Source organism: Xiphophorus couchianus, chromosome 18 (genome assembly GCF_001444195.1).
Source record: "Xiphophorus couchianus chromosome 18, X_couchianus-1.0, whole genome shotgun sequence".
Lineage (NCBI taxonomy): Eukaryota > Metazoa > Chordata > Actinopteri > Cyprinodontiformes > Poeciliidae > Xiphophorus > Xiphophorus couchianus.
The window spans coordinates 24,298,782-24,317,556 of NC_040245.1; the positions used below are offsets into that span (position 1 = coordinate 24,298,782).

General features: G+C 39.9%; 1 protein-coding gene across 5 annotated transcripts in view; it reads left to right on the forward strand.

Moving 5' to 3' along the window:
- Positions 1-509: 509 nt before the first annotated feature.
- LOC114161465 (neprilysin) overlaps positions 510-18,775 on the forward strand; it is a 64,834-nt gene continuing 46,568 nt past the window's right edge. Inside the window, exons 1-3 of one of the 5 annotated variants that reach the window (XM_028044750.1) lie at positions 510-635; positions 17,092-17,268; positions 18,358-18,393. In XM_028044750.1, the coding sequence (XP_027900551.1) occupies positions 608-635; positions 17,092-17,268; positions 18,358-18,393 (241 nt within the window). In that variant the 5' untranslated portion in view covers positions 510-607. Of the gene's footprint in view, positions 636-10,708; positions 11,328-14,848; positions 15,134-16,812; positions 17,019-17,091; positions 17,269-18,357; positions 18,394-18,775 lie in introns of those variants that run through there. The other 4 variants (XM_028044748.1, XM_028044751.1, XM_028044752.1 and 1 more) reach the window with 4 other exon arrangements.

Here is an 18,775-nt window from a genome sequence, read left to right on the forward strand (position 1 = left end):
AAGCTGAAATTTTCATCCACTTCAAACTACGTGCTATGTCTCCACCAAAAACCTTCGAACCTTAAGGTCATGTAGATTGAAGGGCTTCATAGAAGTGAATAACACTCCTAATGTGAAAAAATAAACAGGCTATAAAATGTTAAACCACCACTCATCCAGTGTGACATGAGCCTATTTCACAAAACTGTTCTGCCATCAAGCCAGAAAGATAAACTCCTCTGTTTACTCATAAAATACAAACAGAGCCAGCAAGGCGGCGCAAACTCTTATAAATGAGAAAATCGCGGAACCAAAGGAGGCAAGAAGCTGAGCTGGGCTGATTTCATGCATAAAATATTGTTACACTGAAAGGTGTGGTGTGGAAGGAAAAACAAATCAGCAAACCTGGCTGTGCAACAATCAAAGCTGGTTTATTAGGCCTCCAGCATCACAGCACAGTTCAAAATGGCAGCTTTCCCATCAGTCAGTCTGTCTGCCACATCCAGCAGTCCACCTGTATGCTGGTTATCCCCACCTTTACCTCCAGCCAATCAAACTCCAGCTATCACTGCTCCCTCCATATAAGAGCTGGGTTTGAGGTGGGTCTCCTTCTTCTCAGGGTTCCAAGATGGCCGCTGCAACGACACACCCACAAGGTAACAAACATTTCACAGACAAAGGATCATATTCTAGAATTCAGACAGTACAAAAAAACCTTATTGCTTCTCAACAACATGCTTTGGACATCTCCCATTCTTAAGCCGGAGCACATCTACTGTAGGTGATTCACAGCATAAAATAAAAAAGAAGACACATCTCTGCCATACTTTGTACAGCAACAACACATTGTAGGTGTTTGGCTGTTGACCACTGCCATCTTCTATAGCCAACGTTGTATTCTTCTTAGCGTAGATGGTCCAATGTTGTAGCAGCGGTGAGAGTTAAGTGACGCCATGCAGTGTTGTGGTGTGTTTGTTTTTTTATGCCCTTGCCACAGAACTCCAGCTGCCCTCCAGTCTCATCACCTCACCAAACTTTGGAAGCCCAAAGCAGGCTTAGCAGTCAGAGCTGTGAAAAAGTGTTCACTTCGCTTCTATTTTTATATATATAGTACAGACCAAACGTTTGGACACACCTTTTAATTCAATAATTTAATTCAATCAAGGCATCAAAACTATGAATAACACATGTGGAAATATGCACTAAACAAAAAAGTGTGAAACAACTGAAAATACCCCTTGTATTCTAGTTTCTTCAAAGTAGCAACCTTTTGCTGTGATTACTGCTTTGCACACACTCTGCATTTTCTTGATGAGCTTCAAGAGGTCGTCACCTGAAATGGTTTTCACTTCATAGGTCAACCTGCCCTGTCAGGTTAATACTTGGGATTTCTTGCCTAAGTGGGATTTTCGTGACTATTTAGTCATGAAAATAAAGAAAACCCATTGAATTAGAAAGGTGTGTCCAAACTTTTGGTCTGTACTGTATATATATATATATATTTTTTTACTTAAATGTACGGAGCCCTCAAAGGGACATGGGGGATTTATTTTCTTTTGCGTTACTTTGCAATATTTTTTGCGCTCTCTCGCAATAATGTACTGATCAGTTCATGCGGCATAATTGAATACTGTAAGCCTTTCGCCGTACTTTCTGCTTTAATATAAGGTTATGTAAGGTTTTTCCATGAATGTTAATATCTCGTTGCGAAATATCTGAAGTTTTATATCTTTTTCTTTAGTTAAGGCACCACAAACCTATGAAATAAATAGAAACTTTCCATAAGTAGGAAAGAAATAAAAATACATCCAAACTATTTGGACTATTTCTGAGTTATTATCGCGGGTAATAAATCATCTGACAGTTTTGATTGTGTCTCTGTTGTGTTCGTAGTCTGGATGGTTTAAAGGGCCGTTTCCATGTTCAGTTCCATCTCAAACTTAACAGACATAAACATGCAGTGATTTTCAATCGGTGTTGTGCATCAAAGAGTTAATAATAATAAACACATTTTCACTGAGGATCTGTAAGAGCCATAAGAATGAAATAAGTAACTATTGATAGGGGCACACGGCTTTGACACCTGGGTGGTGGGTGTGTCGATGTGGGCGTGGCTGTCATCAAGTATGAATCGGAAGGATACTGACCTGCTGGCTTTGTGTGTATGAGGAAGCGGTGAGCGGGGTGGTCAGATCCTTGCAAAGTTTGGTGCATGATAATCAAAATGAAATAAATCGATAATTGTGACGGGACAAAGAAGAGGTTTGGAGTTGATTGATACACGGACAGATGAGATTCCCCGAGTTAACCTGGTGCAGCCCTTTACCACCACTAGTCTGCCTTGTTTTATAATAATAAAACGTGTTTATTATTATTAACTCTGCAAAAAACTGATTGAAAATCGATTTATTCACTGCATGTTTGTGTCTGTGTAAGACTAAGATGGAACTGAACATGGAAACGGCTCCAAGGGCTCCGTAGATTTGCGTTTTCCCATTAGATGCTGTTCACCTTGTATCTGGGGAAACGCACACATTATGAATGCTTGTGTGTGTGTGCCTGTCTGATGAGAGCGCAGTTGCGAAAAAGTGGAACCGCTTTGCCGAAACATGTTTTTTGAGCTTTCACTGTGTCCGTAGGTTTCTAAATGAGAGCGCTGAACGAGCACGTGCTCTGAGGAGCAGTGAAGAGGGGAACGGATCTGATGGGGGAACGCGAATCGTAACACCGGCATTGTCGGTAGTTTCTTCTTCTGTGGATTGTTGGAAGCGTTTTGCGTCGCACTAATGCATGAGCTAGAGATTCCTTGACAGAAAAGATCCATTTATTCTGTTTACAAGACAACGGACACCGGTACGTTTTAGAGCCGTTCTCAAACTGTGCCGTTGTCAGGGAAAACATTCTCTACTTTCGTGTTTATGTACAGTGCAAACGCAACGAAGCTCTTCCGTTTACACCAGAAGTTGTTGTGTAAACAACAGCCTAAGTTGAGCCAAAAATATAGTCAACAGCACGAGGAGCATCACTAGCATGTTGACGAACATGGACTCAGTCCACATGTTCAGTCTGCAGCTTTCCCAGTTAAACAAACTGTCCATTAGCTTCTCATTCCACTTTAAGATTGCGGTTTTGATTTAGCTTTACACGGACAAGCACCAACTTACTGTATGTAAAAATGTACTTTTGCACACTCATGTAACCAGCAGGTCGTCAAGGTCCTGCAATGAGAGCCTGATGGATACAGGCCTGAAGCCTGAAGGAGGCGGAGCTTTAGCCACTAGAAACCCTTTCCTTGAAAATGACATCTGTTGACTTGGTGATCCCTTTCAGTTTCCCTCGATTTTTGTTACTTTTTACCACTTTGAATTACTTACTTTAATGTGAAGCACTTTGTGAAATAAACCTTAATTTACTTAGTTGCTAATAAACAAAAATTAAGCTCCATGTCATTTTTTTAGGGATATAATAACTTGTGTTCTGCCTCTGTTTCATGACTTGCAGTGAGACTTGGCTAAATTGCACATAACACAGAGAGATCATAAATCATCTTCTACTGCGTCTACATCCCTCTTGCAGCTGATGTACTCTGATTGTTTTGTTTTTTTAATAAGAACTAAACAGCATTATAAAAAATGTTCACTGCCTCCAACACATTTACCTTTATAAGCAATCTAAGCTCAATACGCATTCATGACAGACGATCATTCACTGATCATGCCGTCTCATCCAAACGCTATCGCTCCAACGGAAATTGGGTCGTTTATTCTCCGCAGTGGCATACCCAGCTTTCTTCTCACTTTGATGCCGACGTTTGCTGTTAAACCAAAAAAGGAAGAAAGAAAGAAGAAAAAAAACCCTCCTGGTGTATTTGCAGAGTTCGCCGTTTGCACAAACGTGACCCTGTTGGGAACTTTGTTCACTGAGCAAAAGGTAAAGAAAAAAATATGATGGTGGAGTGAATTAAAATGTTTTTTTCTAGAGCAATTTGTTTGTACTATATGCAAAACATGCCAAAAGGCAACTGATGGTTTCAAGCAGCTCTGATCTTTGAGAGTCAGATCCTACTGCAGCGTAATCGTATGCACACGGATGTTGCATGTGGACTTTGAGAGCTGGATCTGCGTTAAATATTTACTCCAAGCAGAAATTCTGTCATTCCCTTTTAAAGGAGTTTGAGGCACATTCACATAGTTAAGACACACAAGCTGGTCTGCAATCAAACAGAAATCATTTGCTCATTTATTGCTGAAAAAATAATTAGACAAATAGCTTGTTTATATCAAGGAAAGGCCTGGTTTGGAAAAAAAAAAAAATCAAAACGGCTGAGGTGTACGCGCTTTGCAACATCCGGATGTTTGCAGCTGCCGTCGTTTATTATCCATTGTTTCAAATATCAGGACACAGTGACAACTGTACTCCCCAGGCTGTTGCACAATACAACCTCTAATAGGCCCACAATGCAATCCTTATCAAAAGCTGTCAAGTGCTGGCAGTCTGTGCCAGAGGTATCGACTGTGTTTAGTGAGAAACACTTAATTGGGTTGACTGACATTGAAACACAACTGTGTTTAGCACACCAAAGGACTTCTAATGTCACCACTTAAGCATCCATCCATACATTCTGTTAGGTTTAAATTACCTGAACACAAGAGTCAGAATTTAGTTTTACCTGCAGGGAGAACACAGCTGAAACCCAGTTACAGATTTCTGCCTATGCTCTGAAGCTTCAACTGAGTCTTGCCCTGCTTTTATTAGAATTAGGAACTCCCTGGTTACATGATGGTGTGCAGCCCTGAAGGGAGGGGGAGCAGAAAACAGCTACACACTCACATGAACACAACTCATTCATACAATCTTCAAAAGCATATTTCATAAAATAAGACCATGGGTTAGGGTTAGGGCATTGATTGTTCCTCTAGGCAATCAACGCCGGAATGTCTCGTTCATGGTATCCTCCTTTTTCACTCCTCAGCAGGCCACTTCCAAAGTTTCTGCAAACACTTCAAAACACTCAAAGCACATCATTAAAATGTAAATACAAAGGTAAATAAATGGATGATGATATAAAATAAAGGTAAAGCAAATGAATGACATTAAAATATAAAATTCTTCCAACATTTCCCCGCTGTATTATCATATATTTGTACCAATCCTCATCGTCATTCACAGTGTCATCATCAATAGCGTTGGAAAACAATTGTTAGCCTAACGGGTGCATTTGGGCTCTGCGGTCTTCCATGGGAAATCGCAATCTGTTTAACAAGGAACGCAGACATGGAATACAACAACATCCACATAAAGTAAGAACAGCAGCAAATACTGCAATGGAAAACAGAAACAGAGGAAACTAGAGTGCCATATTTCCAAAGGTCTGAACATGTCCCCTCCACTCCTCAGTGGATTTTCATTTTCCCATTCCAGGGTGCAAACCTCTCACTTGCCTCCATTAGGCTACCGACTGCGGCTACTGTTGTGTTGGGATAACTGTGCAGCTGTTTCTCCAAACAGTATACACACTTTTTCCTCTTCTTAGCCAGCAGTGTTGGTGTATCAGGGGCAATTCTGCTCTAGAATGCCATCAGAGGTAACGGCAACACTTGTCATGCACAGCCTTATATCCTGCCTGTCTAGTTTCCTAATTTCTGTACATCATAGTGGATGTAATTCATTCTGTCTACATTTTATTTATAATACACCACCAACAAGTGGAAGACTCAGAAACCCTGTAGCCTCCTGATTCACAAACTTATTGACATGGTTCAAAGTTCATATTTTCCTTTAATGTAGAGCATATTCAGTAGTTCCTCAGATTCCTGTCCATTTATTTCCTTCACCAGCTCTTTTACTTCTGCTTTTATCTCAGCTTTATTTTAAGCAGAATTTGTAATAGAAAACCAAAAACAAAACAAAAAGGTTTAAAAGAATTAATGTAGCTGACAATAAATCACAATTGACGTCAAACAAACGGTGAATTTCAGTGTGAATTAACAGCCCAGTCTAAATTACCTTTATAGAACAAACTGGATCCTACTAGTTATTTAACTAAAATATTCTATATAATTTCTTCAAAAAGAATTAGACCTAGGTTAATTATAATGTTAATGTAACTTAAACTAGAATGGCTGGAGTTAGGCCATTTGGACATATACCTATTCAGGCTAGAGATAGTCCAACTGGCCTGAGGATTTTATCTAGCAGGTGCTTTTGTTCAGTAAATAGGGCCATTACCTAGGCCAAGTACCCTGTTAATGGCCTCAACGCATCTCACAGTTGCACAATTGTTCCTTAGACTTCGACTTCGACTTAGACTGACTTTGTTGTCATTTTCAATGCACAGGGTGTATACAGAACGAAATTTCGTTGCATACGGCTCAGGATAATGTTTGAGGTTCCAATGTTGTGAGTAAAATAAAATACAGTATAAAATATGAATATAAATCTAAATATAAAATATAAAGTGCAGGACTGACAGTAAAATGGAAGTTATTTAGCTCTGTACAAGTGCAAGGTATAAAGTGGAGACCAGTTTTTGAGTGCAGTCCAGTTAAGAGTTCAGCAGTCTGATGGCAAGTGGGAAAAAGCTGTTTCGGAACCAGGTGGACCTGCACCGGATGCTGCAGAACCTCTTTCCAGAGGGCAGCAGGGAGAACAGTCCATGGTGGGGGTGTGAGGGGTCACTGATGATGTTTCGGCCTCAGGACACGCATCCTGCATCGATGGTTGACCTGACACTTCGCCCTTTTGCCTGAGCTGGGTGTGGAAGGTTGTTGCCGAAGCAGTTTCTCCTTGTGTGCCTTCTTCTCACTCACATGAGAGTTACCGAACTCTTTTGCAAGCTCAACCAGGAAGTCCACCCGTCTCTCCTGCACCCCAATGCATGCCTGATAAAGCACATGTGCATTCAGTGCTGCCATGTCAATCATGTTTGCCAGGTTTGCTGACCAGCTGTCACATAGTGATGGAACCTTGGTCACCCCCCGCAAGATTATGACTGAAATAAATGCCATTAGTTCTTGTGAACTAAATAGGTGAAGCAGTCACCTATTTATCCTCCACAGCACAAAAGGCTGCATGCAAATTTGCATGTGCTAAGTCTCCCAGATTTCTTTTGCTTACACTTTTTGCATGATTTTTTTGAGGTGGATCAACACAATTAATACCCTCTTAGCTTTATTTCAAAGAGAAACATTACTAATTTCTTTTAGAAAAACCTTTGCATATTTTTTGAAACAGATTGTATGTTTTGCAAACTCTATGTACATTTGGCAAAATGACCTGGATAATGCAGCACAACATCATGGATCAGCTGCAAAAGGTAACATCTCTCCAAAAACACTTCATGTATGCTTCAAAACTAAACTGACTAGTTGTAGGTATCATAGATACCCACCCCCAACATGGACTATCCACATTCCTACATTCTGGCCTGACGGTCAATGGCCACATTTACAATTGAAGAAGAATGCTAATTTGAGCCATCAGAGTCGTCAGGGTGGACTCAGGGCCTTTTGGCCCTGTTCAGCCATTCTGGGGAGAAATCGAAAACCCAGACATTCTAGTGTTAACAAATCCAGACATTTACCAGATGCACCACTTTTTCTCTAGGCCTTTTACTGGTAGAATTTTAAGTTTTATTCACAGTCATTTTAAATAGATGTAAACCTAAACAAAAATCTAGATTAGAAAAATCATCATAATCCCGCATCTCTGACCCACCTGGGTGTCATTTTACTGTTTGATGAACCTAATGTTCCTCTCCACTAATGCAGCACTCTGAGGGCAGCCGGCACAATGATGTTTTAAATCAATCCTACGTTGTTTTTGTTTTACAAGTTGGTTAACAAATGTACCCATTGTAATTCGTTCAGGTATTCCATATCTGGGAATGCTCTCTTTGCAAAGTGCTTTAGAGCATCAGAGCATCTTTTAGTGGAGAACAACTCTATCCATTTAGAGTATTCATCCATTATAGCCAAGCAATACTTTTTCCTTCATTCTGATTTAGTTCTATGAAAATCCATATGAATCACTTGAAAAGGATATTTAGGTTCTGGAAACTTTATTCTTCTTGGTCTTAAGTTTCCCTGTTTCACTGTGGGTTATGTTTAGCACGGATCAGAACATGTATAAGTTCCAGTAATCTAATCAAGTAATATAAAAGGTAAATCCATAACCCCCCTGATGATGCATTTCATGCAAATGTATCTACTACTTTAAATAGAGATTTCAATGCTGCCCTTTTATTTATCCACAATCATTTTTCCAATTGAGGCTTTTGCTGTTGCATGTCTCTAATTACCTTTTGTGCATAATAGTTTGTTCCTCTATATCCAACACTTTTATTTCTGCTGATGCTGCCACTTCTGCTCATTCAAATCAGCTAATCTAAAGGAAAGGGACCCTCTTAAAGAGCGCATGTCTAAGTTTTATTGATCCCAGTGCTGGAGACGTGGAACTAACGAGCAGCTCTCTTCTCATCAAAACCTAAATCGAGGTATTAAGTTGAATAATGTTCAGGTTGGCACCTTAACACTTGCTTGTCATCCTCTCCGGATGTGAACTCAAGGATCACAATACCAAATTATTATTTTCTCTGCAGTTGTGAAACATTTAAAATGTCCCATATTATTTCATTACTCATAAATCATTTTCTTACTTAAACAATCTACTCTGAGAAAATTGTTCTCTGAATTTAGAAAACTAAAACTACATCAAAATCCTGCCTTATGCGGTGATAATGACTTCTCTACTGTCAGATAGACCACAAAACAAGCCTCACTCTCTCCTTTCATGAACTTCCTCTCACCTCTTGGAGGGGGATGATCTTAAGGCAGGAAAAAGAGCTGATAAGGATTTCAGGAGAAGCTCCTGATTCTTCTACTGCTTCATTAGGATTTGGCACTTGTATCATGAGATATGTTTTAGTTTCATCTAATTTTAATTTCAACTTAAAAACCTTTTTGGGGAACCTTTTGTTGTTCCCCTACTAAAATTGTAACTTATATTCTGGTATTTTGTCAGGAGGTACTTTAAATGATGGGAGAGAGAATGATTTGCATTCCTGCTGAGCTGTTGTCTGGGTTTCTACGGTTTCAGCTCCTTTGCTGGATTCTCATTGTTCTTTTCATCTTAACATTCTTATCATAGAATATGTCTTAATTGCACTTTGTTGTCCGATCTTAACAAACCTGTTGCTTTTTTCTGCTTATTTTTATTTTCTTATTTTTATTTGCAACATTCTCTCCCATTTCTTTTCATTTTATCTCCATGCTGTTGAACCAACACTGAGGTCATAAAATGACCTTTCAGTCGTCTGTGTCCTAAATATTTCACCTCTTCTTTGCACATTTGGAGTTTGTTCTTGCTAACTTTGTGGCCTTCTTCAGCTAAATGTTTCAAATTAAGCTAAAGTTTCCTTTTACCACAAAGCTTGTAAGTTTACCAAAACGTCCTTTGTTTGATCAATTTCTATTTACCAAGGGAGTTTCCTCTAGTCTCACTGAATCAGTAATCAATAAATCCTGTAGATTTAATAATATTTCTCTATTTTAACAAAATTTTGGTCATTATTAAAAAGACGGTTTGTGAAAATATCTAGAATCAGCTTCATGCTGTAGTTTGTTGTTATCTGGGCAATTCCTCTTCCAGTTAGAGCCTGTTTCTCTAAAGATCTTCTCTGTTTTATCTTGATTCTCATTCCAATAAAATGCTCCCACTGTAACTCATTTGTAATTTATTCTATTTTTCTACTACTTTCTCAGCCTAGAAGGAATAATCAACATTCTTCTCTAATATTTTAGTTCTCAATTCTATATAATTATTATATTTTATAAACATCCTTAGGATCATGCAAAGCATTTTTAGCTGTTTCTCTCTGAGATCTATTTTCTATTTTCAATCATTAAGTTCTTTCAAACTGCTATGAACCTTAAACACAATTATCATTATCAAGTAAATGATGATAAAATATAAAATTCTTCCAACACGTACATACACACCTAAACATCCCTGTATCCAGCAACATGCTTTACAGGATTCTGTAAGATCCACTGGTGTTTACAGGCCAGAAGGAACATAGAACACATCTTCTGCTTTACTTATCCATCACTCAAGAACAAGACACCAAGTTTTTATTTTATTATTATTATTTTTTTTTTTTGCAATTTCTAGCCAATAGTGTCTGGACTTCCCTCTGTGTTGGAAATGTGGCCAACTCCTGATTCTGGCCTACAAAAAGAAATGACAACCGATTTTTAGATTCCTTTTTGTAACTGTGGACTTTTGATCACCTCTAGTTTAAATGAAGTAATTAAATTGAAGCCATCGCCAGCTGATCAAATCTGAACTCGATTATTCTGAACAGAGGTTGTTTGAGATTTTTTTAAAAAAGCATCTGTTCTTATTACTTCATTTATTGGCATCAAGAGAACCTCAATTTGATGCAAGCCGATACCTGCTGAACATGAGTTGACCTGTCCTACACTGTTTCAAGGAGAACTTTGGAGCATCATGTTTGTGCAAGAGAAACAAACAAAATAATAATAATTCAAATAACTTCAGATTCTTTTCTTTTAAAAATAGTTAAACATCTCTCTTCCTTTTCTCATTCTTGTCGAACCAATTTCGTGCATTTGCACATCGGAGACAATGCAGAGAGGCTCGCCCAGGGCAAGGACTGCCAGTCTATATGGTACCGTGTTGCTTAACATCTATTGGAGCTCTGCGTGAAAACTAGTTGAGCGTGGAGCACATCTTTTCATCCCACTGCCGAGCTGAACCTGCGCCCTGAAACCATCAAGGCGCAACTCATCGCCGCGCGGAGCCGCTCTTTGACATCGCACCAACACATCGAGATTCCGACCGTGTGCAGAGGGAACTTCGGAACCTTTACACTTCTTTGTCTGAGCTGTATGTCACGGGCTTTATGAATATGGGACCCCTCTTCCTCTCCGCCCGCGTGCGCGTGGATCCCACACTTGAGCGGTTGCGCTGCGCCACGCCGCTGATGGATCATTCTCCTTCAGCGAGCCTCTCCGGGTAGATAGATGCACGGCGCGGCTCTGGTACTTGTGGAAAGGGGATCCGTGCGCGGGAGCGTGTTCGCGTCCGTCTGAATATGCACTTCTAGAACAAAGAGCTGAAGGTAGAAGGAGGAGAAGAAGAAGAAGAAGAAGAGGGAGGCGGGAACGGGCTCGCGTCTGCCTCAAATCAAGGGTTTTAAGCAGAGGGCTCATCAGTGGCGGACTGTTCAGCATTTTTTTGCGCTCCCTTTGAGGATTTGATGGATATCTGATCAGTGGATGTGATGCCCATATATATCATCGACCGAAAATTTCCTGACATATCTGGTAAGTCGCCACATGCAACCCGAGCCGGACACGCGACGCGGTGCCATCTGCCTTGATTGGTGTGTTCATGCGTGCTTGCGAGCGAGCGGGAGAGTGTGCGTGCGCATAACTGCAATTTTATTTATTTATTTATTTATTTTGGGCGTGCGTGCTGTAACCGGATGGGTGACACGGGGCAGCGTGCACCAGTTGATCATGACACCCCTCTCTTCTCCCCCCCCCCACGGAGTTCACAACGTGCAACAGGAGATGAGACGCCGGCACGCAGTCGGCGCGCGCGCTGCATATGCTGGATATTTTTATCACTGGGTTTTTTTTGACAGTTTAGTAAATTGGCTCCAGTTGGAAAGCGGTGGTCCAGCTGGGCATCCTCTCCGATTACTTTATTTGCACCAGTAGGTGCGATATCCCTTTAAAAGTTATTTTTACTCGCATTCAGGAAAGCGAGTTAAGGTGTGCTGCTTATCTAGATCACATCACCTCTGGGCTTCATGTCTCTTCTCTCAGAAGTAGTGTTTTTTTTTTTCTTATTCTTTTTTTTTTTTTTTTTTTTTTTTTTTTTGGAGCCAAAGGCCCTGAGCTGAGAACTCATTTCTTACTTTTTCTTTTTGTTATACCTTAATGCAAAGTAGGCCACGTTTCTACTGATACTCATTTAGGTGCACCATGTGTTCAGGGAGTCGCATGCAGTTTGCAGAAAAAAGTGCGACTTCGCTCTGCTGATTTGCAGACACGTTTGGTGTCATGTCTCGCTGAATGATGGGTTTAATTTCAAAGTAGTTTGTGAGGTCTGCGGCTGTTAATGTTTTAGGTGGATCACGTCGGAGAGACCGTGCAGATGGAGAGCGTGGAGAACAAGAGTTTTAAGTCTTTTGCCTTTTTGGAAGCCGTCATCCAACACCAAACCTCATTTGAAAGAGCTACAAATAAATAAAAAAAATAAAAGGTGCAGACTATACCTGGACACTGCGAGTTCTGAGTTTAAAGTCGTAGATACTCCTTTCTCTCTGTCTAGTGGAGTAAAAATCCTTAAAGGCATCATTGATGAGCACTTATGTGATGGTAAAACTCAAAGCAGGAATTAGAACAAACTTAGAGTCCAGAGAAACTCCTATTAGCTTATAGAGAACTCATTACCTTAGATCAACATAATCAGAACAAGAGTCCAGAGAAACTCCTACTAGTTTATAAATCACAGACTACTTATTCTCAGGCATGGGGTTATACCTTTTTGTTTTCTTCTTTTGCGATTTCCTTTGGTTTGTTGTGTCGCTTTTCCTTCTAATTCACATAAAGCACTTTGAATTGCAGTGTTGCTGAAAATGTGCTGCACAAATACCTTATAAGGTTCCACAACAGAAGCTTTACTTTGAGTAGGACAGTTTCTGATCCCTAAAGAAGCATCAAGTAGTAACAAGATAAGTTATTATTATAAGTTGTCAATAAGCAGTTTTTATGCTTAGTTTTGATATGCCCCTTAACTGGAAAGGCTGCAGGTCGGTACGCTTACTTTTCAAAAACTTTGCATTTATAATGGACCAAAAATCCACAGTCTTAATACACATGTGGAAGCATACAGGTCAATTCAGCTTATTTATATATATACTGTATGTACAGTACAAATATCATGTCAAGGTGCTTCACAAAAAAAAGAGTCAACTCAATCCAATCATCCACTGGTCCAAAGTCAATTGCTTACATCCCAGTTAAATCCTACTCATTCTAATGGGTAAAAGATTTTCTATTGAAGGAAATCAGATGTCATACCGGTAGAAAGAACTGACTCTAGATGGGGGGGATAAAATTATAGGCAACTGCTAGGCGATCAAGAGGTCAGTTCCAAGGCTACCCAGCGATTTTTCGTGAGCCCAGCGCCAGACGGGAGGCTCACCACAGCATGGCTTCCTGAATTCATCCAGTCTTTTCAGACTTTTTCCCTGAGAAATACAGATTTGACAGATGGACGATGTCGGTACCAGAATGACTGTGAGAAGGTGCTGGTTATAATCCCACTTTGCTACCTCCTACATCTGCAATTTGGGTCGGTTCTTTATAAAAAAAAAAAAAAGTAGCTTTTTGCCTCAGGTCATTTTATTCTGACCGTCCACCAATTCATACCTGCCTCGGGGACATTTTGTACCTTTCTTTATGACTGGTGATTTGAAGTAATCTTCTATATTGTGTGCTTGGCCTACTCTAAGCAAATTTGGTTAGATGACTTCAGTAGAAATGATCCAATCAGCAAGAGGTCATCTATAGAGTTAGTTTCATTAAGGCGTCACAATCTGTCGCATAAAACCCAACTGGTCCAAAAAAAAAAAAAATAAACTGACACGCTGTGATTTAAGTACCTCACTACAAGATGGTTAACAGGTACACAAAGGAAGAAATGAACAAAATCATAATTTCTTCCCTCCTTCAGAAAATCCTGAAGGAGAATATCTGAACATTGGTTTTAAGGCCTTAAGCTTAAAGCACTTGAATTATGCAGCAGAATAATGATCGGAAAATCACTAGCAAGTCTGCCGCCTGAAAGGAAATAAAGGGTTTGAACTGTAGTCAAAATCTGGACTTGGATCCATTTAAAGTGCTGCAGCATCACATTAAGCAGAAACCATCCAGTGTGGCTGAATTCCGCCCAAGAAACCTTTTAAGAGTACAAATACTTTTTTTTTTTTTTTGTTTTTTACACCACTGTACACAGAGCAAAGAATTCGTAAAGGCATATTCCATCCAATGACAACTGACAATGAGGTTACAAAGCGAAATTTAAAAAACTGACTGTGAAGCGTGTAGCGCGAGTTTCACTGACTTTAAAAGCCAAGTCTGCCCAGTGTGTGTAACCTAGCCACTCCTCCCTTTTAATAAACCCCATTGACATTCAGTTGTTTGGCAGTGTCAGAGCTGGAGGGAATAAAGATCACACACAGTCTCCGGTGCTGACATGCACGCAGTTTTATTAGAGCTGTGGGATCGCTGTCACAGAAATCTGTGATTTATTTTATTTTTTCCTGCCCTCTCCTGCAGACATAGAGGAGCTGTCAGGAAGTCAACTTGTGTCCTCCCACTGTCTTATCACTGTTTGTTTGTTTGTTTTTTTCTCTTCAATATCTCCTACTTCATTTCCTCACCTGCTGATTGTAAAGCTGCATTCAGTCGTCACTCTCCTGTACTAAATCTCATGACCTGCGGTGATGTCATCATGGCTGCTTTCGGAGCCGGGGGGAGAGTGGGAGGAGAAAAAAGTCGCCGTGTGTGATAATGGGGTTGGATAATGACCATAATCAGGGAAGTTTACTTTACGTCAGTGTATTGTTTTGTCATGCAGAGGAATGATGGGGCAATTTGACACTCAGCAGGAAAATATTTTCCAGTAATAAACGTACTTGTGCGCCTTAAATGATGGGGCCTGTTCCTTTGGAGGGAGTAAAGAGACTTTGGTCATGCGATGTTCTCATCTTGGGCGGCTCGCACCGAGACCCACCCATCTGCGCAGACACCTCATGGCACTGGCTTGTAGAAAGTGTGCCGGAGCATGGCTGTGGATGCGCGTCTGTGTGTGTGAGTTCCATGCGGCGCTGTTGAGGGATTAAGGATTAATTGCCTTCAGACCTTCACAGATAGACTTAAGTGCTTGTTACATGAACTTTGTTAAGTTCTCTCCTGGCCCTTGAGAGGAAAACAACACTTGACTGTAAGGAGCAGTGGAAAAGTCTGGCTTTTTGTCTCCTGCTACTTATTTTTTTATTTTTTCCCCTCTTTCTCTCGCTCTGCTGTTTCTTGATCTGGAGTGCAGAGCCGCGAGGGTAAGAACTTCAGTTGTTCTCACCTCTTGCTCTATTTTCCTTCTTTTTGTCCTTTTTTTTCATGATGACTGCAGCTCGTCCTTCATCTCTGCTTTCCACTTCTTGTTTTCACATTATTGTCAGTGTCAAAACATAGGCGGGCTTTGAAAAAGTGCTAAATGTGTTCTATATTTGCTTCTCATTAGGGAAGCAGTTGATTGATCAAATCAAATATTGATAACAGACTTGGATATTTAAATAACATTGGCAAAAGACAACAAACTAGATTTAGCATTCAAGTTGCATCAGTTATAGATTTTTTTTTTTAATCCTCTCTAAATCTCAGTAATCTCCCGTTTAGTTTTTCAGCTACTGAGCTAATGGGTTGACATTGACTTTGCTATAATAACTAAAAACAACCCATTCTCGGTTCACCTCCTCATAATTCCTCAAGAGCCTCCAGGTGTCATGTTTTATTGGTTTTGAAGAGCTTTTTTTTTGTGGAGCCAGACGCTCCATTTTCAGTACGGAGGGTCTGAATCCTGTAGTCTACAAAGTACCTTATGGTAAACTCAATGTCTCAAGCTGAAACAAAAGCATTTCTTAAAAAAAAAAAAAAAAGTTATGGAGAAGTTTAAAATGCATTGCTTTGAAACGGCTTCCAGTGTTTCCATTGGGGGAAAAAAACAAAAAAAAACACATGACACAAAAACATCTCCCTAGAAAATAAGTTCAGCGTTGGATTAGATGGTCACTGTTGACACCTCTTTGAAAACATTCACCAGAATTTCGATTTTATTCAGGCACTGACCGGTATAACATTTGCCTGGTATACCACTGAGTGCAATAGAACAATTTCACTACATCACAGTTTCCACATACTAACTGAGACGCAAATACACACACGATGGTATATTTGATTTCATTTAAAACGGAGATGCAACAATTGTCCCAAATTCCTTTGAAATGAATATTGTATGTTAATGGTTGCAATTTGAGTAACGTTATCCGGGAAGGTATTTGTTTTATGCATGTGCATTACAGTAGATTCGTGGCCCAAATATATTCTCATCCTTAAGAGTTAGGATTAAAGCAAACTTTTAATTATACCAGCATCTTTATTCCGACTGGAGGCGACGATTGGTCCAGTAGAAGTTCAGATTGAGAATTTGTGGATGACGAGTAGACTTTCATCCTCATAGACTCGGAGTCCATCAGCTAAGATAAATTGTTACAATGCCAGTAAAAAACAAAAAGGTAAGTCTAAGAAATGTTTGCTTGTAATGCAAATAGATTTTTTTAATTCATTATTGGGAAGTGTATAAAGAGAATTTATTGTAATAAAACCGATACTCCCTTTACGTAGTGTGATTATATTTTCAGACACCCGTCTCATTTCCTGTCAGAGACAACCTTCTTGGATTCATTGTATTTTTAAATGTTAACTATAAAAGTTAACATTTTATAGTCGTCATGGTAATATTGTAGTCGCACAACCAAGAAGAAGTTTGTATTTTCTTTACTTTCCTAATCAGTGATGCAACCTCTGAGAAGTCTCTCAACACCTTCCACGGTCTCGTTTTCTCCAAACGAACAGGGAAGTTACAAAAATCCGTTTTGTCTGTGGTGACACTGTCGATGTTGCGACTGCATTTGAGGGCTGCTGGAGAGATTACAAAATAGAGGTCAGACCACATATCACCCAGTCAGCAAGTGGAAATCCACCCTGAAGTCCCGGTTTGTCTTTGTTCCCATCCATATTTTGGGTTACCACAGTGATGGTGACCTCGCCATTTAGTTACGGTCTCATGGTGTCTGCTGGAGGCATCGAGGCCCTTCTATTGAGCTTCTTTGGATTTTTGGAAACTGATGGCTAGTGGTTCTAGAGAAAACAGGATCTTATTCAGTAAGAGTAACGGGAAGCTGTGACTGGAAGAGCTTAGTTGATGAATTGACTAATGGTTTATCCCCCCCATTAGGTGAGTTGATACAGCCGGCTGGTGAAAGAGGAGACCTGAGAATGACAGAGACCAATACTCCAAAATCGGCAAAGAAGCCCCGTTGGACCTCTCTGGAAATTGGCCTCATTACCATCGTCTCTCTGCTGTTCATCGTCATTGTTGCCCTCGTCATCCTGTTTGCCACCCAGAAGACTGGTGAGTGTCCTAATTGAGGCTTAGCACTGATGCTGACATGTTTTTATGTGTTTTTTTTTTTCTTGCCTTTAACAAACTCAAACAACAAGAACTGTGTAAGGAAAACAAGTGAATCATCTAGCCAAAAGGATTTTGTTAGAGACGTTCATTAGGTTTCACTTCATGGTTAGCGGTAAGCACAAAAGAGCGTGCACAAGTGCTGCCCTTTGCTCAGATACAAGACACTTGTTCTGTGAGCTTTTATCCACTGTGCTTCAATACAGTCTCTGGCACAGAATAAAAAAAAGAAAAATATGCATACGTGTTCAAAGGTCCCCGTAAAAAGGTTTTCATGACTCAAAAACACTCTCAAATTTCTACATGAAGGCTTGATTCTAGGAACTGCATATTTCCAAGAAAATGTTCTTGGATTTTTTTTTTTCAAAAAGGAGTGATGTATGAAGAAAAATGGAGAATTGAGAAGCAAGGCTGAAGCCTTTTATTTGTTTTAGTTCAATGTCAGATCTTAGGTTTCACTCCTTCATGCTTCTGCTTTAAAATAGGCAGTTAAATGGGGTTTGAGTTATCACAGGCAGGTGACCTATAGATTAATTATTGACAAAGTTCAGTAGGTCTTGATGGCAGAATCCTGACAGAAAAGGTCATCCAATTAAGTTTGATGGAGTTCGTCTGGCTTTTGTGGCCGTGTTGAGCCATTATTAATTTTTGCAGCCATGTGCTTTATTAACGTGTAAGCTGCTTTGTCAGGGAAATGAACACTGAACGGCTTGGCTATGCTTGCAGCCATGTTTACACTCAGCTGTGTTTACTTTATGTGCGCTGAGTCGTATAACCCACAAAGCGCCGCATTAAAGGTCAGATTGCAATCTGCTGATCTGTCGGCGCATCCAAGTGTCACTTGATTGACGCATTTCTGGCAGAGAGAATGTCTCACTTGAGAGGAGTTTTGTTACGCATGTGCAACAAATTCATTAACAAAAAGAAATGCAGAAGAAGAGCAGAAAAGGAGGAACTGATTTAGACACAATGACGACTTGAGTGCTGAAAAACCCACTGAGTAAAGGAAACGTGTTTCACGTTCTCTTGCAGATGAAATCTGCACCACAGCCGACTGCACGCAGTCAGGTAAGCAGCTGGTGTTTGTTTGTTTTTCTCTCTCTATTGTTTCATCCTGAAGGCTTTGACTTCTCCCAGAGGGAGCCGGCCTGGGAGAAGTGAGTGCTGCTGCAGAAGCATTTTAGACATGCTCACTGAAAATGGCCTCTTCGAATGAGACACGTTCTCTTTCAGTCAAAACCACAATAAAACAAATCTGATCAGCCCCACTACATATAGGAATCTTAATTCAACCAAGAAGTTTGTTTCTTATAGGAAACGGACATATCTCAAAAAACAATAAATTAATATACAATGAGATTAGGTTTAGAAAAAAATATGAATCTTTCTACTATGTACATTTAGTTAAAAACATGTCATGTTGAAAATTATTTGCATCCTTGATAAACAA